The 27,297-nt window shown below is 42.7% G+C and overlaps 1 protein-coding gene across 1 annotated transcript in view; it reads right to left on the reverse strand.

The window, feature by feature from the left end:
• Positions 1–24,848, reverse strand: part of UBE4B (ubiquitination factor E4B) — a 35,927-nt gene extending 11,079 nt beyond the window's left edge. The window contains exons 1-18 of the mRNA XM_018079341.1: positions 24,805–24,848; positions 21,080–21,312; positions 17,464–17,599; positions 16,894–16,981; positions 14,546–14,690; positions 13,717–13,945; positions 12,843–13,253; positions 11,867–11,980; positions 8,485–8,626; positions 7,904–8,004; positions 6,708–6,822; positions 5,151–5,234; positions 3,534–3,590; positions 3,075–3,191; positions 2,865–2,963; positions 2,287–2,400; positions 1,133–1,331; positions 765–903 (exon numbers count right to left, since the gene is read on the reverse strand). Coding sequence (XP_017934830.1) covers positions 765–903; positions 1,133–1,331; positions 2,287–2,400; positions 2,865–2,963; positions 3,075–3,191; positions 3,534–3,590; positions 5,151–5,234; positions 6,708–6,822; positions 7,904–8,004; positions 8,485–8,626; positions 11,867–11,980; positions 12,843–13,253; positions 13,717–13,945; positions 14,546–14,690; positions 16,894–16,981; positions 17,464–17,599; positions 21,080–21,312; positions 24,805–24,848 — 2,567 coding nt within the window. The remainder of the gene's footprint in view (positions 1–764; positions 904–1,132; positions 1,332–2,286; positions 2,401–2,864; positions 2,964–3,074; positions 3,192–3,533; positions 3,591–5,150; positions 5,235–6,707; positions 6,823–7,903; positions 8,005–8,484; positions 8,627–11,866; positions 11,981–12,842; positions 13,254–13,716; positions 13,946–14,545; positions 14,691–16,893; positions 16,982–17,463; positions 17,600–21,079; positions 21,313–24,804) is intronic.
• Between the last annotated feature and the right edge of the window lie 2,449 nt (positions 24,849–27,297).

Below are 27,297 nucleotides of genomic sequence, written 5' to 3' on the forward strand. Positions count from 1 at the left end.
ACAATGGAAAATACTGATGATACAAAAATCTGTTCTAATTTTAACAGAGGATTCTTCGACGTTCAGCAACTACAAAACCCTATTGGAATGGATGTCAAGAGAAATGGAAAACAGGAGTATCCTCATGCCAACATCATAATGTATATGTGAGTTATGACTTTTAAAACAGTAAACCCTATGCTGAATTACATGTGCACAAACAATATTAAGAGGTTGTTGCTGAAGGTTTCTCTCCCCTAAAGTATGATGAGTTCTCCCACCTCAGGAGCTGAGAGGAAAAAGGTAAATAATGTCTGGGACATTCAAAACAGCTCAGGCAGGACTAACAAAGTCTTGTTTCTGAAATCACATCACACATGGAACTTTACATGCACTGCTCCAGTTGTCAGAGAGCCTGAGGCACGGATGACCTGCCAGCTACACCACAGATTACTTGTAATAAACAGTGTTAAGTATCAAAATGATCTGAAGAGAGTTATCTTTTAAAGAGAATGGTCTTCTCACCAACCTGAGCTGCCTGGTGTAACCAACAGCCTCCACCTCACTATTATCTGAATTCCTGATTCAAGCCACAGTCCCTCAACACACCCAAAAATCCCCAAGGACCAAAAGCAGCAGCGTAACAGATGCTGAGGTGATCTGTACTCAGCAACAGTTCCACCCAAACTGTCCTTCTAATTCCATTTAGTTTCCTGGACTTGGTGTCAAGAGGACATTGGGGGCTGCCAGGACCCTCTGAGGCAGCAGAAAATCAAGCACCCAACCTGTTGAGCTCCCTGATGGCTCGCAGCCTCCGGATGTACCGACGGCAGCTGGGCAGGATGGACAGGTGGTGGGCGTGCAGGGTGAGGAAGAAACATTCCGTCGGGAATTTCGGCTCAGAAAATGGAGACGGATCCCTGTCTAGAAAAACAAACACACAAAAAAGCAGCAGAGGTGAATAAGTTAAAAAAATGAACTGCCTCATCTAGGGGTGAGACCTTGAACTCAGCTTTCTTCAGAACAAGGAAGAGCAGACTGCACCAAGAAAAGGGATTTAGGAATAGGGGAGTTATTTGCTGGGATCAAATACTTCCATGTACCTCCACAGCAGAACCAGAAGGCACAGTAAATGCTTAATAAGAGTACTAACAAAGTTCAGCAAGCCAGGCTGCAACATCCTCCATTGTTGCTTTCACTCTTGTCTCATCCGTGGGGAGCTCGATCCGACACCTGGGGTGGAATATGTACATGGGATCAACCGTTTCCAGCTTTATCTTCGTACTCAGCTGCTGCAGTACCCAGAGGAAGTTGAGCATGAAGCCATCTGTGGACACCAAACGATCGTCTGTCTGTGGGGTGAGAAAGCAAAGGGCTGAGGACAAGCTGAGAAGCACAAGGGTTCAGTTCCAACAGCCCCCAACATCACTGTGCCAGTTCAAGAGAAGGGAGGAATGAAGAAGGTGGCTCTGCCAGGAGAATTCTGTGGCAATGGGCAATCAGCTACTGACTTACAGATCTTCCTTCTCTATGGTTCAATAATCACCCTCCAGAACATCAAACAAACATATAAAAAGAAGCAGAAAATGATCTAAGACATTAAAAGGGGCTCTTTGGAGAATGGTTGGCCCACAGGTACAGAGAGCAACAGAAGAGTTTCAAATAGTTGCTGAGCATCAGTTCATCAGTTTTATCTTAAGTGTAGTTTCTGTTACTCCTTCACTGGAATTTCACAGAAATACTTCTAGTAATGGTTCCAAATGTTCACTTTTGAAAAGGAGACATGAAGACAACAATGAACAGCTTCAGCTGTTCAAGACTCACATGCAGATTTTATCACAGGAAATGAGTGCAATGCACTAATTAAACAATGGCAAAATCCCATCCCTGGTGTTTCACTGGAGCCAGGTCAGTTCAGACCTGCCCTGCTCCTTCTGCAGACACCCCATTCCAAGCCCAGCACCTCCCCAGCTGGGAAAGCTGCTTGTCAAACACAGTCAATTGGGATGAAGCCCTCAGAGATGGGGCAGGAGGATTACAAAGCTTTGAACACCTAATATAGAACCTCTGCTGATGAAGTGACATCTCAGCCCTAAGAGAGGCGATAAACTGATAAAACAGATTGATTTAAGAAATGAAAGATGTATTGCAAGGGACAAAGACTGAGGACAGGGCTTCTTGCCTGTGGTAGCAGGCACTCAAATTCTTTTGTCCTCCATTCTAGACCACCAAGGCATGAGCCATCCAGAGCTATTTGTGGGTGGATGAGGCCAATGAATCACAGGAAGAGCATTTCCTTTTATTTACCTGCATTTGGGCCTTTTTCATGTTGGCATTGACAACAGCTGCCATGTAACCCAGAGCTGCCTCCCGGGTCTCCCCGTTCAGTAGGATACTGTGCAGGATCTTGAACAGCTCTTGCTGGAATTTCAAACAAACATCCTTGTCAGGTTGCACACACTTCCCAACATCACAGTCCTGCCTTCTGTTTGCCTCTATTTTCGTGTTCTTCAAATTCCACAGAACTCACTAAAACTTCTGTTACTGTTACTGTCAACTTTCTGTGCATGTGTTAGTTCTGATATTAGTTACACAAAAAATGCAAATACAAGATTAGTGTAGTGACACAAAACTAACACAGTGTTTATTTACTCATCCTTTCACATGAACTGTAGCCCATGACTAACTGATCTGATATTTTCTGAATTGGCTTACAGCCCTAGAGAAATATTTGTAGCACTGTATTTTTTTCCCCAATTCAGCCACATCCCAAAACATGTGCGGCTTAACACAGAAGCTCATTTTTTTAGATTATATTCCTCATCTATGCCAAGACCAAAACCCCCACATATTATGCATTTCTTTAAAGAAATGAGCACACTCACCCTTGCTAATTCCAGGTAATGTTGCAGAGACTGGCTGACGACCCGGGTGTTTTCAAGAGTAATGGCAGGCCCTGAGAAGTACTTTTCAACTACTTTGTTCTGAAAGGAAATAATGGTAAATGTATCAAATGTATTGGGGGAGTAAAAAAAACCCTCAACAACAAAAAAAACCCCACCATGCTACTACAAACATCCTCCAGTGACACTTACATCATCTTCAGCAAAGACAGAGAGACTGAAGAAGGCTCCAAGGTAGGAAAGTCTTTGCAGTTCTCTTCCTGCACCTGTGCTTAAAGATTTAGGCAACCACAAGGGCAAAGAGACAACCTAAAAATAGGAGAAACAGCAAGTTCTTCAACGCTGCCGTGTCAGCCCTCCTGCTTTGTCACCTTCCCGTGTCTGCCACACGCCCCCGGCCCTTCCCCGCTCAGTCACGCTGAGGGCTACATGGAAACAGCTCCTCAGCCTTCCAGCTACCCAGCAACTCCTGCTTGTCCCAGTTTTCCTGAAGTCTCAGGGGAAAGGATTCCCTTTACCAGCTTAATTTAAACCATTGCTTCGCATGAGATGCTCCAGTAGCCCTTGCTTGGAGTTCTGGAGAACGTTCTCAGTGTGGACTGTACAACACCACAACCGCCCTCAGTGGTTCTTTTAACTGGGTCCACTTACCAAACTGCACATGGGGTGTGTTTTCCCAAACTTGATTTCACAAAGTTCACATAGTGCCTACAAAGAAATCCCAGTAAAAAGCACTTTTGTGAGTAATTCCTAAGCAACCTGTCTGCAAAAAACAAGCTTAACGTGGCAAACTGCTGCAAGAGCCCAGCCTTTCTCTCTTGATCAGTGGGAAAACCTCACTCTTGTGGTGAAGGGAGGGAGAGCACACCCTGCTCCCATTTTAGCTTTTACATCTGCTCCAAGTTGTCTCAAAAAGGCCAACGTGTCTCCCAGAATAACAAATTATTGCGCTTATTTCAAAAATTAGCTGTGCAAATTGTTGTTTGCTCAGAACATGACAATGCCTGTGCTGGACTCCTGAGCCACCACATTAAACTCAGCAACAATAATAAATAGAGCAATTGTTCTCTCCATACACCAAGGCCTTTGTCTTCTGAATCAGAGTGGAAAAATGTCAAATGAACACAGAACCCAGGAACAAAGAACCCTATCCAAGATCTCTAACTCACTTTCAACTGCAGCACAGAAAGAAGAAAGCAGTTGTAACAGAGAATTCTGGAAACACAAAAATGCTGTTGGCCTTCCCACTTCTCCTGTATTATGTGTTCTCATTCTTCAATTATACTACAGCTACCAACTGCTATTCCATCCTCCTGTTGCAAACTGTGCCAGTCAGAGATAATGAAAACACAGACTCATTTTTGAGCAGCCCTTCCTTGTAGCCACACAGCCAAGCTTGCAGCAGTTCACATTTTAAATTGGGGGAATAACAGCAGAGCAGGAAAACACAGAGCCACAAAAAAATTATTGGTTTTTTGCAAAAGTACCAGAGTCACTTAATCAATTTTGACTTGCAGCCCCCCAGTCCAGCTGATTTGCTGAAGGGCAAGTTAAAGCTGAGGTGTAACAGCCTTTTTTGGCACCACACACACAGAAGATCCTAAAATGTGAAGGTGTGAGTTGACAGTGCTCAATTTCCCAGGAATCCAGACTGCTCCGTGGTGGCCAAACACACTTTGCAAAGAGTGGTTTGGTTTGGCAATAAAAGCAGCAGGAGGGGAGCAGATCTAGGACTGAGAATGTACTTTAAAAAAACCAAAAATAAACCCCTCAGCTTTTCAGCCAGGGAATACTATGATGTTTTCCTCAGTAAATAGTCCCCAGTTCAAATATTTTGGGTTTCATGCAACAGATCTGAGTTTCCCACAGACAAAAGTGAGTCCAACATACACTGGTATGGACAGTGGCTGTTATTCCCTAGCCCTAAATTGAGAGGAGCTTACCAGGATTTTATAACCATCCACAGTATTATAGTCATGCATGAGGAAATTCATGCATTTGATCAATCTTATATCAAGCAATACACACAAACATTTGAGTAGACCCCTATACAAAGTGTTCATTAAGCTTAAGCCATTACTGGCCTCACACTCTACTAGATTTTTGTTCTTTTACACATCTCATACCACATTAAGCTTCCTACAGAGTTTAACAGCAATCCACCAACCAAAAAAAGCCCCCAAAATGTTGAAGTCCATTATCTTGTATAGAATCTGCATGTTATCAGTGATCATAAAGAAAATGCTTCTAGTAATGGACAGTCCTTACCATAAGGGGATATTTAAAATTGTCACTATCAAGGGAGCACTCTTTGGAAGCTACAGCCAGGCCTTGTAAGATGGGAATAAAGATCTGTAAAAACACAAGTAGATTAACTTTATTCAAGATACAGGAAACAATCAAATTACTCCATTGCTGAAGTGCCTGTTCATTCTCCAAATACTGCAAGTTACACAAAAGCAAAACCAAGATATCTTCTTTAAATTTCTTTCAACCTTTAAATAATCAGTTAAGCCTGAAGGCTTAAGAGATTATTCAAAGGTAAAAAGCAACTTGTTTGCTGTAGGGGATGTGCTCAGGTGTTGTGCCCTCGAGTTCTCTGCAGGCACGTGTGTTAGACACGAAGCAGAGCCCGAGTTCTGCCCAGGTGCCCAACACCCTGACTGCCCAAATGGGTAATCACTGCCCTGCCTGCACACTGGGGGTAATAACCCAGCTCTAATTTTGCAGGATGTGTAAGTTGGGAAGGATAATAAGCAGCAGTCAAGGGTTGTTAGGAAAGAGGAAGTGACTTGACAGGAACTTATTAATCAGAAGTAATTATAGCCATTTAGTGAGTCCCAATCACACAGCTCTGACAACTATACCCTCACAACATAAACCAACAGGAATTCTCCAACAGCAACAAGAGATCCCACTGAATTCTGAATTTAAAGTGTATTGTGTTGCTTCTATGAAGAGACAAAGAAAATATTAAATCATATTAGGGAAAAGGACTATAGAGGTGGCCATGTGCTTCAGCCAGAGGGAGGGTTCTCCTCTCCAGGGCAGGTGACCTTTAACACTTTTATAACCACTTTCTGACAGTCTTAAATGTACTTGCAACTGCATGAAGGTCTACTAAAAGGAGTTCAGACAGAAATATAAATTATTAACAGGTACTTGCACTACATATCAAAGTTATCTCATGTCATTCTTTTCAAAACTGGAAGGATCAAATGCCATTCCAAAGGCTCCTTTACAGCCAAGTCCCACAATATTACAGTGCTAATTAGAGACAATCTTACTGATCTGCTCTACAGTATATGGACTAGAGGTCTGATAGTTTTGTGTCTTATCATCACCTCAGTGAACTGCTCTGACACACCAAATAAACCATTTTCAGTCATTTCCTCTGCAAAATATGAATTACTGGACTGGGACTTGTAAAGTGCTGTTAACACCTTAGATGCAAAATATTAAAGATGCAAAGAGGGCTAAAGATTGCAAAATGGAAAACACAATAAATCTTCCTGAGTAGGACTCCAGCAGATTGCTTACATGTACATTTTTTTAGGGATTTTGTACTAAAGGATGAAACCCAGGATCAATCTTGCAATATCCCACTTCAGCATCAGTGTGTGCTGCTTATTAACAAATGCACTTTTCATAATTAGAACTAGCAAATAATGGAAGTCAGCCTTTTTCACAAAAGGAACAAAAGCAGATTCCAACTGTTTGGGAGGCTGACAGCCCCTGAGCTGCAGGATAAACCTCTGGAAATCTTGGATACTGCAACTAATAGAATCACATGCTATAGCTATTTATCTTTGACCTGTGCCTTACCTGTTTGAACACCTCTTCATCCTGATAAGTTGTCCTCACCAATTCTTGGATGAAGCCAAATGGGAGATTCCTACACAGCATATATGGTACCAGCAAAGACTGCTGCTGCAACGACCTTTATTTGCATTAAAAAAAAAAAATCCAAAACTACTGATTACTTGCAGTAGTATTTGCAGAAATTCAGAGCAATTGCACATAAGGATGTGTCTGAGAGCACATTATCAATGTGCAGATACACCTATTCCTTCCTAATCTTGTCTGCCTGGGGAAAGGTTCCTCTAAACCAGGTGCTGCTGCCAACCCCACACTGCAGTTAATGAGGCTGGAAGGAAACAGCAGCTTCTGTGGACTAACTGGTTGCCCCTTCTACCCCTCTCTGATGAAAAAAACACTTTATTAGGCTCAACTAGTTAAGTAACAACATTTTATACAGGTGTTTTTCCAGACTAAAGAAGAAAATTAGTCTTTCCTGAATTAATGCAGTCATTACTTTTAACTGCTCCCTAGGATTTTTAAAAGGTATCTTTTTTTCCCCTTATTACATATATAAAACTTATCCTAATGCCAACATTGGTTCATGTGAAGACAAAACTAATCTCGAAGCACAGGGTGCACCTTTGAAGATCATAGAAGTGTTCTCTGGGGACACAAATATAAAATCATGCAGATTTTAGTACAAGTCACATCTTTTTAGTGTTCCAAGTAGCCCAGCTGCTGGTTAAACAACTGCACTTGGAATCTCAGAGTGGAGATGTAGTGTAGAAAGCCCACAGAGAGCTTGACATTCCCAAACCTGCTGTGGTAACTCTGAAGCAAACAAGTCCTATGTCCCTTCAGCAGGTTTTCTTACACATTTTAAGATTGTTGGTCAGGTGCAGCTCTACTGGGTAGTGCCTTCCACAGGAGGAGTGCCCCAGCAATCTGTCAGTAAAATAGTTTAAGCATAAGGCAAGGCAAAAACCAGCTTAGCTAACTGGTTTAAACCCCTTCAAACTGTTCTCATCAACCTGGAGGATTTTACCCAAACACAAACAGGAAATATTCTCCTTTCCACCATCAGTGAAGCAACAAAGGATTCCTCTGGCACATAAATATCCTGCTCTAAAAACTGACTTAACTGTTCTTATCTAGTCCTCAGAAGAAAGAAAGGATCCTGGAACAGTCCAACCTCCCTGATTAAGCCCAGCTTTATTTACCTTGGTTGTGTTAAGGATCCCTGGAGCACCAAAGCAGCGTGAGAAATGCACTGGGATCGGATGTTGCTCAGTAACTGGCTGACTGTTGGCTGGCTACACATCTGATAAAAACAACTTGATCTTAATACAAACCAGAATTTGGATACAGAACAGTACATTTCTTTATTTGTGCAGTATAACTAACGTGCAAACTAAGTTCAGCACTACTCCAGCTAAAAACCTGCCAGATTATCTGTAAGTAATGTTGGTTGGGTGTTTTTTCCCCCAGAAGTAAAAGCTTAGAGCAGAATACAGACCACTGACAGGGAGCTGGTCTCTCAAAAATATGTTTTACATGGCATAAACTTGGATAAAATGCAGTGGATCAAAAGGGGAAGGATCATTTCTAACACAGTGCTTATTTAAGATATAAAATATGTATGTGATGCAAATATGATGAATTAACAAGAGTCAAAGGTACCTAATAAATTCTATAGATCTGTTTCTACAGAGCCATCAGGAAGGAACTCTCAATTCCCACCAGTGAGTAAAGAGGAGTGTCTGGGACAGCACTGATACAACTTTACTCATCTGAAACATACCTTTGGTGCTTTTCTCTCCTCTATTCCAACTCTGTCAAAACACTCAATGAGGTAGTTCAGCATCTCTGTCTCCTTACAGTTTTCAATGGTGAAGTGGTCACTGCAGGAATCGGAAACACTTGAGCTGCCAGAGCCTCCCATACTTTAAAACACACAAAAACCAGAAACGAGGCATTAGGGACAGTTCTTCACTTGTGCACAGTCAAACAATTCACCAGCTCTTCCTCTGCCAGTGCTCTGAACACTCCATCCCATCACACACAGGGCTCAGCAGTTCAGGGAGCTCCTGTGAGCTGTGAAGGGCTCTCCAAGCACCAGCCTGGCCAACCCTGGAGGTTCAGAGCTGTACCATGACTGAAGAATCAACCTCATTAACTAAGGAGCTGAAGACAGCAGCAAAGAGCATGACTTTAATGGGAATCAGTCAATCTCTGAATTCTCTGAATCAGTGAATTCTCACCTGGCAACACCAAAAATGGACAGGCTTTGAGTTGTACCTGAACTGTTGGCACACTCAGGACACCCCAACACTTCCAGGTTGTGGTGCAGCCTCTGCACAGGTTCCACAGCCAGCACTAAAAATGGCAGAAATGTCCAAATTCTGTTAACGCCACCAAGCCATGGAAGGCAGGAGCCTCCCACTGCCAAGGACAGACCTGGGCTGACAGACAGGGCCACAGACACTTGATGTGCTCTGAGGAAGGAGAATAAATAAACCAGGAGGCAACACAGCCAACCCACTGCTCCCTTTAACACTCCCACATTAGAGATCATTTCAACTCAGATCATTTCAGTTCCCTCACAGTAAAATGCACCATTTCATTAAGTAACACAGCACTGAGGGGGGGGAAACCCACTGATATTGTAAACACAAAAACTAAACCCACAAAACCAGCACCATCCTTGAGAGCAGAGAGAAAGGGAACACAAGTGAGAACAGCCCCACGACTCTCAATCTCAGACTTGTTATCTCTACAGAATTCTTCTCTACACACCAGCTTGGCAAAGCTAATTAAAAGCAAAACCCTCATTTTGCAGAAGAGAATTAAGACATGATGTAGTCACTTTATGTAAATGAAATTTTAAAAATAGCAATTACGTGGATGAGCTGCTGCAATTCTCCAAGAAAAGCCTGTGCACAGTCGGGGTGGATTTAAATGAAAACCAATTTATAAGCCCCAGATCTTAAACTGGAAAACATGAGTATTTGTTTCCATAAATGCAGCTTTCTAAAAATCACGTTTAAACCTACAAACTCTCAACACTGGAATCTCCTTTAAACTGTAAAATAATTTGCATTTTTATCATCAAGCTGTACAAATCTGTTGTGCAAACTCCACAGTCCAACCAATAAATCAGGGAAAGGTTATTACTGCTCAGCATCTGGGAGCTCAGCGTGTTAAGAAACACAACATTCTAATAGCAGCAATCTCTGTTTGCAGAGAGATGTTTTCAGTTATTCAATTAAAACTTATCCATGTCAAACATTGCTCAGTAACCACAAAATTATGCCGTTTTTTTCTACAGTCTCTCTTTTAAACCTCTTGACTTCTCACATTCAGCTTAAAAAAAGACTCTTTTAAGAAAGTAAATTTATATGAAAACCTACTAGTTCTACAGTTAGTATTTCTGTTAATGATTTCACTGCAGCAGCAACTCAAATTATTCCAACACAAAGCTCACACATCCTTCACACACACATTGAATGCCTTGGTGTGTCCAAAACACAAGTTGTTGCATAATTGTACAGCCACTGTGTTTATAATTTAACTAACAACTTACTGCTGCCTGCAAAATGCCAGGACAGAATAAACAAATGAGAACCCCAGAAGCACAGCAGAAACCCTCTCCAAAGCTTGGCAACTCAGTCCAACATTTGGATTCAATCACCAACGGGATAAATATTAAACAAAACAGAGGGGAAAGATAATCCTAAATTCCACATGCAACAAATCCCTACACCCACGTTATCAGGTTCACTCTCCTGAAATCAGACTGGGATGGAAAAGAGGAGATGCTGCTTGGAAGGTGTTCCAGGTGCCAGTGACTGCAGCAGCAGTGTCCCAACACACCACAGCAACAGTCAGACAGAGAAACTGCCTCTGTGTGCAGGGGGAGATCTTTCACACCAAGTGCTTTTGGGCATTCCTTGACACCCAAAGGGAGTTCCTAAAGTCTTGTTGGCTTCGTTTTGGAAGGCTCAAGCAATGAGAATTCCCCTGTGTTTTGCTGTAACTAAAATCCTTGCAGGGGACTGGGGGCCTTGGAGGAGCCCTTTCCTCCCAGTTGTTCCATGTGTGTGGCCTGTAAAACTCCCACCTTGCTTCCCTTTCCCATCTGGAAGTGGTAACTGCCCCCCTGGGCTTGAGGCCAGGCACAGACCCCTCAGAATCACCCTCGGGCATGACCTGGGGTCTGAATGCTCACAGATAATGTTCAACACTACCAAGACTACAGAAGTATCATTTTTCAGAAAAATCTTCCTGAAATACACGGGGTTTATATAAAATATTTATTCCTTTCTCCAGTTTGGGTTGATCCAAAAGAATGGGGCATTTCTTTGGGAAAATATTTCTGTATCAGCCAAGACACTGAAGGATTACTCCACAGTGGAATGTAGGAGATCTGACCCTGCACTTATATTTTCTAAAGCTTTTTCCCCCCTTGGCATATCCAGTGTTCTGCAGGTTTTTGCATGGCATCTGCCCAGCTCCAAACCAGATCCCACCAGTATCAACTCTCATTTGGTTTTCACATATCTTGATGTCACACAAATGAAAGGGGTTTGCTACACAATTCACAAATGTCTGTTTTACAGTAAAATAGTCAGTTCTTCCCCCTCCTTTCTTGGCTGTCCCAGCTCCATCAGCCTCTGCTAAAACCCTGCCAAAGGACCAGCTGAAGCTTTCAGGTGTATTTTGTCACAGGCTAAAGGGGTGATCCTCAGCTGTCAAGCAGCAATGAATCTTCAAAGTCACACTGTTTGCATCAGCTGCTTATTTGTCACTGTATCTTTTCCCACATGTTAACCTCTGTCCTCCTTTTCCAGGTTTTCATGGGAAAACACACACACCATGTACCAGCCACTGAAAATTACAGCCAAGGGCAAATGCTATTCCTTCTACTCACAGAGCCAGTGAGGAGCTGCACTCCAGCAGCATGGCAGAAACCATGCTCATTAAGCCTAGAAGACAGTATGATGAACATTTACCTTGGTCACCTCTTCAAAAAGAGCTGACTAACTGCACTCATTACACTTGTTTGTACACCATCCTAACGAGGCAGCCAAGTCACGTCCCTGCTTTGAGGATCACTTGACACTACACAGGCTGTTAGTTCCTAAACAACCAAACATGCAGGTTACATTCTCTTTCTCAGATACCTGGACCCAAACTGGACACAAGAAAAATCATCATCTTCATTGTCTTCATCACTACTGTCCTCAGACACATCAGAAACGGCAAGGAGGAGGAGGGAGAAAGGGTTGTCGTACAAACTACCACAACAAAAATGGAAAAGGCCATCAGATTCTTCTTAAGCCAGAAGGAAAAGTAAATGGTAGCTTTTAAGTCTGTCAGAAATCATCTTCTGTAAACATGCAGGCAATGGATAACTCCACGTTAGTAAAACCAAGACCATACTAACATGCTCTGTTACACTGCCACGAGTTATTCAGGTATCAAAAACACCACACATTTACAACCCAAAAATTGAAAAAGAATTTTTCAGACCCAATAAAAATTAAGGCTGAAGTGGAATGCTTAGACATGACTGAATAATGAGTATTACAATTCTAAGCCAGTGAACTTTAAAGCAATGATCTCAAAACCTTGTGTGCTTGTTTCTCCCTCCTGCAGGGACAAGGGATTCCAGGAGCAGCCAACAGAGGAAATGCGGTGGTACTTGGCCTGGCACTCTGAAATAGGCTGATCTGTAATTTAAATCTGTGCACCAGGGAATTAAATCTAACCCAGTCCAGCAAGTAACAGCTTTCAACAAATTAACTAAAGCCCTACTGAGAAAACCTCCTCAGAGCAGGAGGTTTGTCTGGTTTACTATCCAGCAGCAGCAACTGAAAGGAAAGCTCATAGTTTAACTGGAATGGATGCACAGAGAGGAGGAAATGAAAACCATATTGCTCCTTTTGCAGTCATTCCATCAGCCCTGGATGCTGGCAGAAGCAGGTGTCACGTTTTGGCACAGACAGCCGGTTAGCGAGTCAAGGGATTAGAGCAAACCAAACACAGAAATCAGCTCAGGGTGAGTGGGGTGAGCTCAGCACAAACAGCAGCTCTTCCAAACTGCACGATGATGCCACACCCTGCACAGCACACACCAAGCACTGCTCTGTGCAATACCTAGGAGGGATCCTGCTCTGCAGGGAAGGACGCCTGCGCAGGGCACCGGGCGAAGCAGGAAACAAAGGTGGGCCCATGGCTGTGGGCCTCTGCCTGGAGGTGATGACTGGCATGGCTGGAGGGCTAGCAGCCATGGCTGGAGGGCTTGGAGAACTAGATGGGATGGAAATACTCAAGGAACGTGGGGTGGAAGAAGCGGAAAAGCCTCCAGGATGGGCCACGGTGTATGGCCGGTACCTCGGAGAAGGCGGCTGTGTCCAGGAAGGGCTTGCTGCTGTGAGGTGAGAGCTGACAGGAATGGGAGGCACAGCTGTGCTGGCAACTGAACTGGCTGGTGGGGTAAGAGATGAACCAGTCATTGGTACATAGCTTGTGAAATTGGTAGGAGGAGCTGGACTAGTCCCATAGAGACTAAACCAGTTACAGGGGAAAAAGAAAAAAAAAAAAAAAGCAATGATTTAGGATATGCAGAAAAAGAGTGAAAAAGATAAAATGAGCAAGAGAAGTCCTTGCCCTTCTCATGACTCTTCAGCAACATTTCTGCAGTTCACACACATTACTCCTTTCTACTGTTGTTGAATAAAACTACGTCACAATCTATACACTTTAAAGAGTCACGGCCTTCGAGATGCAAGGTGGGGATACTCCTCAGTAGGAAACAGTTACATGGCTTGACTCTATCAAATACACTTCTAGCCATGGCAGTGTAATCAAAAAAGGTGAAATGGAGGGACATTCACACAAAAAAAGAGTGAAAAACTTTAAAAATCGATTCTATTTATCGTTCTTGGGACACTTCTAGGCCCCTCTCTCTCTTCTAGTCTAGCAACCAATATTCAAGTGAAACCAGCATTCAGTTACAATCAGAAGTCACCTGGATAACGAACTGGAACCAAAGGAGCCCACGTTACAGAACATGGGGCTGCTTCCTGGGTTGGAGCCCATGTTTAGGATGAGGCTTCTGTCGGGAGAGCGGGCGGCGGCAGCGATGGGCTGGGATGTAGCTGTCAGGCTGGCAAAGGGGTTCTCATCCCTTGCCTGGGTGGACATCATCAGCACTTCCATCAAAATCTGCCCAATCAAGTCCTTAAAATCTGAAAACACTGTTAAGAAGAAGAGAGTCAGTGTCCTCATCTCTGTCTTCAGCTACACATTAGTCAGAGACGTAAATATTAGCAGAGAATTCAAGGAAAAAGGACAGAGAGACTTCTGTGAATTAAGTGCTGCTTTTGGCAAAACCAACACACTGACACATCTATAATTATCACTCTGCTTGTATTAACCAGGTTCTGGAATCACAGCTACACAAAAATACAGCTTTTATGGAAAATACTGAAGATCAAAGATGACCTCATGCTGCTATTGTTGGTTATTGAAGTTGTGTTGTGTGTTCCACTCATATTTTCCCACCCTGCTGTTCAGTTGGGCAAGTTATGTCATAAAGAAAGGAAAAAAAAAATAAATAAAAAAATGCATACACACCCCACACATAAAATAACCATTTTTAATTGGGTCATATTTATAGCTAACACAGAAAACATAGTTTGTTATATAAAATAATCATGACTCCTTGGCTTATCAAATTAACTGCCAGATGTCTGTTATGATGCAAGATAATTCATTGCAGCAAAGGGAGAAAAAGGTGAAAACAAAGAGATGGGAATGTGGCACTCCAGTGAAATAAGCCCTGCTCAGGTGCCCACCTTCCTTTGGGTTCTGCTTGAACTGGGCAGAGAGGGAGTTCAGGAAGATCACGTCTCTGTCTCGGTCCTTCCAGGACACTCTGAAGATCTTACAGACCAGCTGCAAAGCTTGTTCCTCAGACACCTCCGACCCAGACAGGGGCTCCTGGGGGGCAACAAGCCAAGAATCAACACCTTGCTTGCCACTGTATCAGTCAGGTCACAGTCGGGTACAGATCTCCTTTAAATGGCTTCAGCCCAACTCTTAATGGCAGATTTTGCATGTTTATGAAGGAATGTTGATGCATTTGACAAAATTTGGAGAAAACAACCTGAAGAAACGCAAGGGATGCAGAAAAGATGTAGCAGAAATACCCAAATCCAGCAGGACTCCCAAAACACATTTGAAAACTATACACTAAGAAGGGAAATTTAACCCAGATACCTATGATGTCTGCCTTAAGGAATTAATTGGGGATTCAAATTTTCATTATCCACAGTTATTTTAAGAGTTTCTTGTAAAAATGAAAGCACAGGAAGAAGCAAACTTCCCCCAAGTCTTTCCCAACTTCAAATCTTGCCCAAGATAGAGACATCTTTCACTTGAATGAACTCAGGACAGGACTAAAGACTCAAGAATTTGCCTTGTCTCCCTTTCTTCCAAAAAAGAAAGGTGATGTAAACTGTGCTCAAAATAAAAAACTAGTTTCTTTAACGAGAATGGTCCCACACAGAGGGTACCAAAGGTTACAGGGGAGGGCTCTTGCAACCCTAAGGCAGCTCTGAGTGTGCATCTGAAAAAATGATGGAACACAAAGGAAGAACAGTGAAGTGATTACCCCCATGATGTGAGGAGAGGTGGCTTTTAAACATTTGCAGAACATATGTGACAAGCCAGTCCTATCACTCTGCCCTGCCCTCCTCTCTGCTCCCCACACTGTAAAAGCAACATGATACACAAACTAGAAAATTCAGCTCCGTGGCATTTCAAAGGTTGGGCTTTGAGGCTACTTCCCTGCAAGAGTTCTCCTGTGAGAGTTGTACATGTTTACTAGAGCTAAAAAAACCTCCTGATATTTGACTAATATTAGTGCAGCTTGCACTGCAATGCATCTTGCTCCTTCAGACAGCAACACTCTCTTCCTTTAGAAAAAAGAAGGTAGTGAGGAAGAAAAAAACACAGATTGGAGAAAACTAAGGTTGCCACTAAAAATCTCTCTTTTTTTCTTTTAAATTTGAGACCTCAGGATGGCTCCCCACCCCCCCACTGGAAGGCTGTCCTTGATTCCAGACTATTTATTGCCCAGCAAATAATGAAGCTGTCCCAGTGCCCGGCCTGCAGCTCGGGGTGGCTGGGAAGGATCCTGTGGCAGGTTATTGCTCCGTGGCTTCAGGCCAGGCTTTTACCAACAGACCTTATTACTGACAGGGCAGGAATAAACAAAGACATCTAATGAGCACTGCAAGAATTGCTGGAGAAACTTCTCCCCACTAAAATCATGTCCCATTTCTTTATGGCTCTGTTTCACACAGGCCTTAAAATCAAATGACAAAGAGGACAATTCCAGGAGTGGATCAGAGCTTTGCTTGCTTTCTTTTTCTACTTTAAAGGGTTCTACCAGCTCTCTAAACCTCGATAGCTAAATCTTCTTATGTATTTTCTTATAATATCTGAGGAAAACCTTATTACACAGCATTACTCCAGCACACATAACACTTCAAGCAGTACTTTTGTGAGCAGACCACCAAGTGCTACACAAATAAGATGCAACAATCTTCAAAGTCTCTTAAGAAATGGTTCTTCAGACCTACTGTGTATTTAAAAAATAGATATGGGGACTAATAGTTCGCTTTGTTTTAAGATATAGAACAAAACATTTTCTTTAGAGTTTTCAAATATCATCTGTAAATCAATCCGAGACATCAAAATGCAGCTTTGATATTGGGACTTTTGCCTTGATATTGGGACTTTTGCCTTGATATTGGGACTTTTGCCTTGATATTGGGACTTTTGCCTTGATATTGGGACTTTTGCCTTGATATTGGGACTTTTGCCTTGATATTGGGACTTTTGCCTTGATATTGGGACTTTTGCCTTGATATTGGGACTTTTGCCTTGATATTGGGACTTTTGCCTTGATATTGGGACTTTTGCCTTGATATTGGGACTTTTGCCTTGATATTGGGACTTTTGCCTTGATATTGGGACTTTTGACTTATTTTTCCTTTACACGAATTTTAATGAGAAAATGCAGTGAAGAACTTGTTTACAGATGACACCTGAGGTTCCACCCTCTCAAAAGCACATGTTCAAACCCTGGAGATGACTGAGCTCATCCCTGCTCCCTCTCCATCCAAAGCAGACCGACCTTGTCCGTCAGGCTCCGCTTCTCTCTGCGATCGTTCTCATCCACCTCCATGTTTTCAATTCCTGAATCCACATCAACCTGGGACATACTGCAAGTGGAAATAAGAGAAGAAGCCTGTAAGATGCTGACTGAAGGAGTGCCCCCTTAAGTAGAAGCAGCAGAGAACCCAATGGACAAACAGCAATTAAAATCACTGGTTGATAAATGCTTCTCATGTTACATTTATTTCGAGTTCAAGCATTCTAATTCCTTCAGCAGGCAATACACAGCCATCACATCCCATAACTTTTTCTTTTTTAAGTAGAGCAGCTGAATTATCCCCACTAGACATGCTCATCTCTTAATGTCTAAGATAATGCTTTATCTTTTACCACTTTAGGTCAGGAATTCCCATTAAAGCCAGACTAAAACAAGCATTACAGTGGTCTAAATAGAGTGTGATTTTTAAGCATTAAGCCCTCCTGCATTAACACAGCTGGGAGGGAGAAAGGGCAGAGCCTTGGCCTGGGAACAGGTTTGACCATCAGCATTGTGCCATGTTTGCTGGCTTTTACAAGCTGCATTTGTTACCTTTTCTCACAGGAGACACTATCAATATCCATGCTCTGGGACCGAGAGAGAGACTGGGATTGGGTTTCAAGGCTGTTGGATGGAGAACTGCTGAGGGAACTCACTCCTTCGCTGCTCTGGCTTCGGTGGGCTACTCCTAAAGAAAAGGCACCACCAAGGTGTTACTACAGAGGTGAGAAGGCAGCACATGTTATTGGGATGGAAAAGGAGAGGAAATGCTGTTTTTCAATCCAGCTGTTAAGTGTTATTAATAGTGTTAATAATATTCAGTTAACTACAGGTAATCATATTTGCTACCTCCCCTTGCAGCAGCAATGTAGGAATGCTTACCTGCATTAAACACAAAACAAAGTTAATTTGCATCCACGGGGAGCTCAAGAGATTCACTCCCTTAAAAACTCATCTTTCATAAGATTGCTCTGTCTACTTCAGACCTTGTCAAAGCCCCCTGAACTCTGTCCTATCAGAACAGGACTTTGGGCCATTACAATGGAGTTAACTGGGGTTAGGGTACAGGACACACACACTAAAACAATTTACTGGGAAATTACCGTTACTTTTCCTTCTCCACAAGAATAAAATAAGCATCCAAGAAGTCCTAACAACATGCACCAAGTGTAACACCACCACCATCATGACTTTGGAGGAGGGCTGATGTGTGTCAGGGGATGAACAGATGGAGTCCCTTTGCAAGGGAGACTTCTCCACAGAGGTGTTAGACACCAGCATGGGAGGAGGGAAGTTATAGCTGTAACTCCAAATAAAGCAGAACAAGCCTGGCATTCAGTAACAAGGGTTATTGGTGAGTAACTTCAGGGCCATAGCTGGGTATTATCATTCATAAACAACATTTTTGAGCCCACTGGGTGTTCAGTGTGAAAAGAATAGAGATTGAAACTGAGATCCTCCATTAACTACCTATTTGCCAATATTAAATGTCTGCAAAAGATTTCACCCAGACAGCAAGGAAGAGTCAAGAAAAACCTCAGTTTCAGTTCTAAATGCCTATTTCCTGCAGTCCTGGAATTCTGGAGATGCACACTACAGCTGTGACACTGAGTCCTTGCAGGAGGCACAGGCCCAAAGCTCAGCACCACTTCTCCCTAACACCAAGGAGATCCAGACACCAAGGGCAGTGTCTGAGCTGAGCAAGGCTGCTCAGATCAGTCAGGTTAAATAAAAGCAACTTTCAGCAGCAGAACTTTAAGGATGCAGATTCCCCAGGGATAACACCCAGCAGCACTACACTGCCAGTGGCAAGGAAAGGCTGAAGTCAGCAGGGAATCCCAGCATGCAGCTGATTTAAGATATCCCAGTTACAGCCTTGTTTTACTTCAGGACATCATCGATTACAAAGGGACAATATTCCTGGAGTTCTTCATCTCTCCTCTTCCCCCAAAAATCTGGCTAAGTCAGTGGATAAAGAGACCACAGCAAACATGGCTTACCAGGGCAAAGGACTGCATTGTTCTGCATTCCCTTGGGGTCTGACTCTCACTGCCAGGAAAATGTGCTTTAACAGTGATGCTGCAGCTCTCATTACCAGGCCCCCTCAATCCTACCCACCACCTTTTCACAGAATTTACTTGCACCTGAACTTGGCTGGATCAGGTACACAATGAAATACCTGACACCTAAAGTTCCAGTTGTCACTGATACACTGTCTTTAGGCTCTTCAAAATATTTCCAAAACACATACAAAATAAGGATCATCTTTTCCATTAAATTGGTGCCTAAGTCTGATCTCACCATGACAGGCAATCCTTGAGAACAATGGATGCTTACAAGGACACCATTCTGCTGGGGCTGCTCTGTATGTCCAAATGAATTAAAATCCTCTGCAGTCACTTTATGCTGCTGAAAGGAACTGCTGCAAACCACACAGCATTAGCTGAGTCTTCATTTATGCTACATAAACACAGCAGATAATCTGTTATGGAGAGTTTTCCCTCATCCATTCCCCAGTTTAACCCCATCTCTCACCCTGGTGTGAAAAAGGACACACATTAGTAAAAAGCTGCAATGAAGGCACTGTAGGAAGCAAAAACTGTAACTTCTGTTTCTGGTCATCAGCCAATTTGGGCTGCACAGTCAGGAACTGCCCAGATGGTTCTTAAAACAGAAATCTCCCAGATCTTCACTATCCAACCACCCCAAACCTGTCAGCCAACATCTGGGCATTTCTTCCTTCACATACACCTTTCCACACCTCCTGCTCTGTTGGCATTATTGTTTATCCAGTTGTGCACTAGGATGGATCAGGATCTCATCTATTTGAAAACCAAACATTTATTTTTCCTGGGTTAGTTTTCACTTGGATTAAGTCCACAACCCACCTCGCCACAAAGCTACTACAGACAGCAGAGCAAGAAATACTCCTTTCAGCAAGAATCCAACCTAAGATGGATTAAAACAGTCGTGTAACCACAGGCTGAGGGAACACAGTGAGTGAACTCTGCACTGTTCTTAAAAAAAAAAGTCACCTCTGCTGCTGGGTTGCTGTCTGTAATCATGAGGACAATACAGAGTGTTAAATTCCATCTGCAATGAGATTTTCCTCAGGAAAAGCTTCTGATAGCTTTTCTCTGTCCTGCTTTGGATACAAGGCAAGAGAACAAGCAGGAAGGAGTCACCCCTAGGTATTTCTGAACAGCACAGTAACTAAACTACAAGACTTCAGCTTGTAAATTACCCTATTTGCCAAAGGGAAAAACATGGCATTTCAGAGAGCAAATAGGTAAAGGATAAAGAATTCTGCAAGCTTATTAGAAATCATATTGAAAACTTGGTTAGAACAATCCTGATGTTTGTTTTGTGATTGGTTTTGTGAACCTCTCAGCTGAGAAACAACAGGCAAAACAATTTGGGTTTTCAGATAAAGACCACAATACTGGCAAACGTGCTAATTTGTTCTGATTTTTAAGACAGACGACCTGAAATCAAAGTTTTCTAAGTCAAATGTGTTATAAGAATATTGTCTTCACCTGTCTGCAGAGCAACTCTCCCAACTTCCCCTGCTTGCTGCATTTGTCTGATTTTAATGGATCAGCTCTTATTGCATCTTCTGAAATAAATACCATTTGTAAGCATCCTGCTTGTATTCACTCCAGTAAACAGTGAATTGGCAAAGTAATACAAAGCAGAAAGCAAATACTTCGTTCTTACACTGACCATGCACAGTCACAGCCTGCTATTTTTAATTGTGCCGAATGCTCGTAATTAAAGATCAAAAATGAACTTGGGACTGATTGCTAAAATGGACCTAGAAACCAATCAATAAAAACTGTGTTGCAAAACCAGAAAGGGATTTTTCCTGTCTCCTTGACAGATCTTTTCCCTACCATTGTGCAATATTAAACTGTATCACGAGCTTTGGTAACCCACATTTTAAATGCCACGAGTTTATTTACCACCTGGAAAACAACTGTGAACGGAATAAAATAAATGGAAAACCATTTGTTACTTGGAAAGGGAAAACAAAAAGCACCCTCAATCACTGCTTCTGAGAGTCCCTTTTAACAGCAGCAGAACTGAGGCCAAAGCCAGCGTGTGCTCTGAAGAGAAGGGGGTGTGATGAACGTGAGCAGTGAGGTTTGGTCTGGAGGTGCAGCCTCACCTGATGCACCGATGGGAGAGGTAGCTGGGGTCATGCTGTGCACATTTAGGCCCAGGCTGTGGGAGTGACCCGGGGCTGGTGCCACCACGGGAGGCCCCGGGGGGGTCTCTCTCTGCGGGGACGTCAGGGGGGTGGTGGGCTGGGACGAGGACCCTCCTGCCAACCGCGCCAGGCGCCTCCGCCGGATCTGCACGGGAGAGAACAGACCAGATGAACCTCTGTGTGCCCCACAGCTGCACAGGAACAGAGAAAAACCAAATAAACACCTCTGGGTGCACCCACAGCTGCACAGGAGAGAAGAAACCAAATGAGCACCTTTGTGTGAACCCACATCTGCACAGGGAACAGAGAATAAACCAAATGAACACCTCTGTGTGCACCCACATCTGCAGAGGGAACAGAGAATTAACCAAGTGAACACCTCTGTGTGCACCCACATCTGCACAGGGAACAGAGATTAAACCAAATAAACACTTCTGTCTGCACCCACATCTGCACAGGGAGAGAATAAACCAAATGAACACCTCTGTGTGCACCCACATCTGCACAGAGGAGAGAATAAACCAAATGAGCACCTTTGTGTGGATTCACATCTGCACAGGGAACAGAGAATAAACCAATTTAACACCTTTGTGTGAACCCACATCTGTACAGGGAACAGAGAATAAATCAAGTGAACACCTCTGTCTGCACCTACATCTGCACAAGGAGAGAATAAACCAAATAAGTACCTTTGTGTGCACCCACATCTGCACAGGGAACAGAGAATTAACCAAGTGAACACCTTTGTGTGCACCCACATCCACACAGGAAACAGGGAATAAACCAAATGAGCCCCTTTTTGTGCACCCACACGTGCACACCCTCCCCAGGCTGCCCTCTGCCCTCCCTCCCAGCAGGTATTGACTCCTGGAAAGGCAAACATTGCAGCTTTACCTGACAGCTGCTCAGTGGGCTCAGTGCTGTGTCACACCACCATCAGCCCCTCCATGCTAAAGCTCTGAGTGTGGATCTGCTGCCCTGGGAAGCCCTTTGCACTGGGGAAGGCCGTGCCTGTCCCTCCAGGGGTTGGGTAAGACACGTCTAACATTTACCGCTCAGCAACCTCAAAACCTGCAACGCTCCCCCTCATTCATTCTGGCATTTGACAAACTGCATTACTGTGATAAAAGGGACAATATGGACATGACCTTTAACTTCTCATGACACCAAGACACCTGTGCTAAAGAAGGTCCAGCTGAAGGTTATGCAAGACCACCACTGTCCAAGTTAATCCCAAACAGAACTGCAACACCAAAAACATACAACTCATCTGCTGGACAGAAGCACCTGGAGAAGTGAACACAGAGTAAAAAACATCCTCTCGTCACCTACACACATTCCACCACACAGAATCTAAAAAACAGTATTTTATTTTTAAGGCAAAGAAGCACCTGCCTTCAAAATCCAACTTCACAAAACTGTTATGAACCTGTTTATTAAAAATTGTACGTGATGGCAGAACACTGAGGATATACACGAGGAATAAATAGGCAAAATATAACTTAAGAAAACTCAATTTGTAAGTGCTTCAGGTTGCCATAAATGAAAAACAGGATGTTCCCAAACCTTACATCTTCAGCTTGAAAAAGGCCCAAAATAAAAGTATCGTATTTGAGGGTGTCAACTCCCTGCAAAAATGAGCAATTCCTGTTATTCTCTTTGTATTATGACAGTCAAGCATTGCACACAACTTAACAGTGCTCATTTCTGCTCATAATCCTAAAGAACTGCCAAGCAAGTGAAAGGGTGAACAAAAGATTTGTGTCAAGTCGATGTCTACACTCCACTCCTGTACCATTTAATGGCCTGTGAAACCTCCTCCAACAGGAAGAAAAACAGATCAAATTAAATCAGACTTCAGAAACTGTGGGAAAACACTGTCTGGAACTACATCTCCCTCCACGACAGGTGTCACCACATGAACATGGAAGGCAGCTGGGATTTCTTTTTTTTTAATTTAAGATCCAAAAAAATGCCTATGAATAGAAACTCTCAATCCTTCCTCCTCGTCAAGCAAAATAGAGGAGCATAAATGAATTGTTCAGCTTTGCCTTAAGTAAAAGTAACACATGTTAGGGTCTTTCTCTTCTCCACTTGTACCTTACATCTTAATTTTTCAGCTGTTCATCCACCTGTTTATCTAAAATAAAAAAATTACAGAACTACCTCAGCCCCCAGAGGTATAACTGAGAAAATGTCAGCTCTGTGTCCCCATATCTGTTTTCCCTACTGCTGAATCCAAATGAAGTGCTCACAGCTCACAAAACACCAAATTAAAAACAACCCAGCTGAATTGAAATCTCTCTGAATTGGGGGTTTGATTAAAAATTTTAAAAGTTCCTTCCTCTCCCTTAAGCAGACCCATAACTATGTATTTCAGATAAGGGAGGAATGGAAAAAAAATACACACACAAACAGTCCATATATGCAGCAGTGTCTGAAGGAGAGAGATGAGGATTTATTTTTCTTGGTTTTTATATAATTAATGTGATGTGAAGCTCTTCCACAACTGCTCATAGTCATCCTTGCTAGTAAGTCCCCAATCTGATGCTAGGAAGGAGATGTGTGAGGATAAAAAGGCAGAGATAATAACCAATATATTTATCAATTTATTCTCAAGTGCAGCCCAATAATGTTGGTTACTCAAACAAGGTCACCTCCCCATCATCTCCCAGTCCCAGGCAGGTAACTGAGGTCACTCGTGGTGCTCAGCATCCCTTCCCCTCCAGGTCAGTGCCCAAGTCACAGCAAATCCAGCTGCAATCAGCACTGCCCCAACAGGAGGGCACCAAGACAACCCTTCTGTTACTCTCAGTCCATCAACCACCCACCTTTTTTAGGGGCCAATCCCCCAGACTGACTTGCCCTGAAAAACAGTCTGAGATGTGCCTGGAAGGAGAAACCTGCCCAGACACTGAGCTACTTTGAGGTAAGACACTGTAATTGAAACTAATACAATATTTTTCCCTGCCCCTTTAAGGATGGTAAATTATATTTACCTTCCTTACTGCTTAACAAAGGAACATTACAACATAAATAAACTCTGAATATTTTTCCCGCTGACAGACACAGCTTTCACAACTGAGGGTACACTGAGCAAATAAAGGACCACATCTGGATCTTGGATACTCTGAGCTGTCATATTGCTTTAGGTTTATATAAAATTATCAAGGGAATCTGAAGTTTGATCTGAAGATTAGGAAGTTTTAAGCAAACAAAAAAGGAAAAGAGAAACAAAGATACTACGCTAGAAAGGCAAAGGTACAGGCTGAAAAAGAAGTTTGGAAATACAGCATAAAATTGGTAGAGACATTCTATCCAGTTAATTCCCTGTGTCCTCAGACACAGAGAGGAGGGAAGATGGGCTTTCTGCTGAGGACACAACACAGGGGCTCAGGAGATGGAGCTTGTTTGCACAACACAAGGAGACCCCAACCTGTTGTCTTCATGTAACCCAAATAACGGGTCAGAACTGGGGGAGCTCCAAGTGACCTGTTCCCATTTTGGACTGAATGACTCCCCAAATTACCACCAAGCAGCACATGGCTGGGCTTTTAAAACATTTTCTTAGGGAAGTTCAGGGCGTTTGAATAATCCCCAACCCTTGATTTCAGCAATAAATCCCTGCAACAGGGACATGACAAAGCTGTTTGTGTCATTGTTACCTAACACTGACAACTTACTTGGGGTTGACTATTACAAGGGCATTGTTTGCTCCACAGCCCATCTTCCCTACAGAGCACAGCTCCAGAACTCAGTTTAACAGCTTAATTGAAAAAAAAAATAAATCTAATTGGTTGGATGGAAAGAGCACATTGGTTTTTAACCAGCACAGCCTTTGCTGGACAGATCTGGACTGTGTCTTTGAATAGGAGTTTTCAGAAACACATTTTTGATCTTAGTGGACTTCTTAAAAGCTGTTATCTGGATGCATCGCAACAAAGAATGTAAAAATAGCACCCTGTTAGAGCTGGTTAACTGATAATGTAATTCTGCAACAGGCCAGTAAAGATGTACAACCAGGAAAGTTGTACCTCACTCACTCCCAGTTAAAAAAAAAACTGCTTTAGTGGTAACTGCTTAGTGAGACCCTAAAGAAATTTCTGATTCTACCATCAAATAGGAGAGTTCCAAATCTGTACAATAAAGAGTAATTTGAACAGATAACTTCATTTTGCTTATATTCCTTAGAGCACCTTAATCTGGTGATACTGGTCATGTTCTGTGCTCAGAAAATGCTACTCAAAAATCACGTATATGCTGGAAGACAATAAATTAACATCATTCTTTCCCACCTTATGCCACATTTAGCTTGATTCTGCTTTTTTATTGTGTAGCCCCCATTCTCATCTTGGGCTAGCTATTGTGATAAAATTCACACACTAAAAAGGAAATTTCTTTTCTCCCCTCTTAAAAAATTACTGGTCCATACAGAATGACAACTTCTAGTGCTCAGCAAACACTGAGAAAATTTCAGTGAGAGACACTTGATAGCAGTGGAAAATACCTCCTTGAAGCTAAAATACATCCTATAATCCCAAAGCCATTGTCAATTGTATCTATCTCTCTTCTTTTTAAGCTGCAATCCCTCAGTGTTATAACTGATTATGGTTTGATAGAAGATAATCTTATCTGGAAGAGCCTTGCAATTACTTTAAACTGCCATGAAGTGTTTTTTTCACCTTTAGTCAGGGCCTGATAAAAAGTTTGAATCTAAAGAAGTCACAGATAAGGTATTTTAGAAGGTGATTTTTCCATTTAGTCTGATCTACTGCGCCAAAGAAGAGTAAAGTGGAGATGTGGAGGAATATTAAAATAGACTTGGCTCTGACTTTCCAGTGAGGGATCCATTAATAACAAGAAGTGACATTGTGACTCTCCTAAAATGATACAAGATTGTCTCAAGCAATCACCTAAAAGTCCAGTCAGCCTGATCCTTGCTGAATTGGACAAGAAAGACCTGGAAAATTTTGAGTCACTGGAGACAAACGTTTTGCCAGAAAAGGTGGATGAGTCCCCCCTGGAGAACTCCTGTCCTGCAGCCTCAGAGCCACGATGCAGTGGTTTGGTGATGTCAGTGCTGAGGCAGGGACACAAACCAGCTTCCTCAGGTCAAATAATTCTGAAATTAATCATAAAACACCTCACGATCAGGGCAGCTCAACAATGAGAAGAACTGTCTGTAAACAAAGTGCTCCTGAAATACACCTGTAAAACTGGAGATCCCTTCACACAGCAGGAATTACAACACCACTGACCCATCCCACTCCTCCCAATGTGGGAATTGTACTCCTTTTCCCAGGGCTGTCAGACAGTATGAGGATGTCCATCAAGTAAACAGCACCAAGTATTTTCTCTTACATCGTGATGCAACACAGCAGGATTGCTAAATCATGATACACAACATGATCCAAACCATCTGAACCTTATGGAATGCAAACCTGAGGGACACCAGCAGCCACTGCTCCACAATCCCACTATGAGATATAGCACAGAACAAAAATAACACCTTCTGATCCTCCCTGGAATACAAGCACTGAGGCTGCACTGCAGCTGGTCCAATACAATCTATTTTACATGCATGCAATACACATTAATGTGAAATTATTATTTTTAAGTTATGAGAGATTTCAAGTTTTACGTGATTTGGGTATTACATTGGGACAGTGGAAAAGTCTCTATGTCCTGATCAGTACCAGGACATAACCCATTTGGAAGTCCTCTAGTACATGAGCAAAACATAAAACCTCAGTCTATATTAAAAAACAAAGCAAAACAAAAAGGAAACACCACCTTTTAAAAGGAAGAAACAAGAAACAGTTCAGGTTATTCCATGGCACAGGTTTGTCCATTACAACCTAACACTACAAGGCTTCAGTGAAAGAGCAGGAGGTTGAATAAATACAGAAAAGGCAATCAAAGGAAGCACTGGAAAACCGAGAAGCCTGTTTCGAGAAGAAACGACATTAAATATAAGGCCACAAACACGCCCATCTTGCTCCTCAGTAAAGAGTCTTACAGGCAAGACGTTAAGTGTATTACTACGCTAAAAGGCTGGGTGTTTTAGATCACACAGAGAGCACAGCGAGGGGACACGCTGCACACAAAGGCCACCTGGCAGATGGGAGAGGAAAATAAACAATTAACCAGGAGAGCAGCCACCCAACCCCAGGGCC

The sequence above is a fragment of the Manacus vitellinus genome, unplaced genomic scaffold (genome assembly GCF_001715985.3).
Source record: "Manacus vitellinus isolate BGI_N305 unplaced genomic scaffold, ASM171598v3 scaffold_46_pilon, whole genome shotgun sequence".
NCBI lineage: Eukaryota > Metazoa > Chordata > Aves > Passeriformes > Pipridae > Manacus > Manacus vitellinus.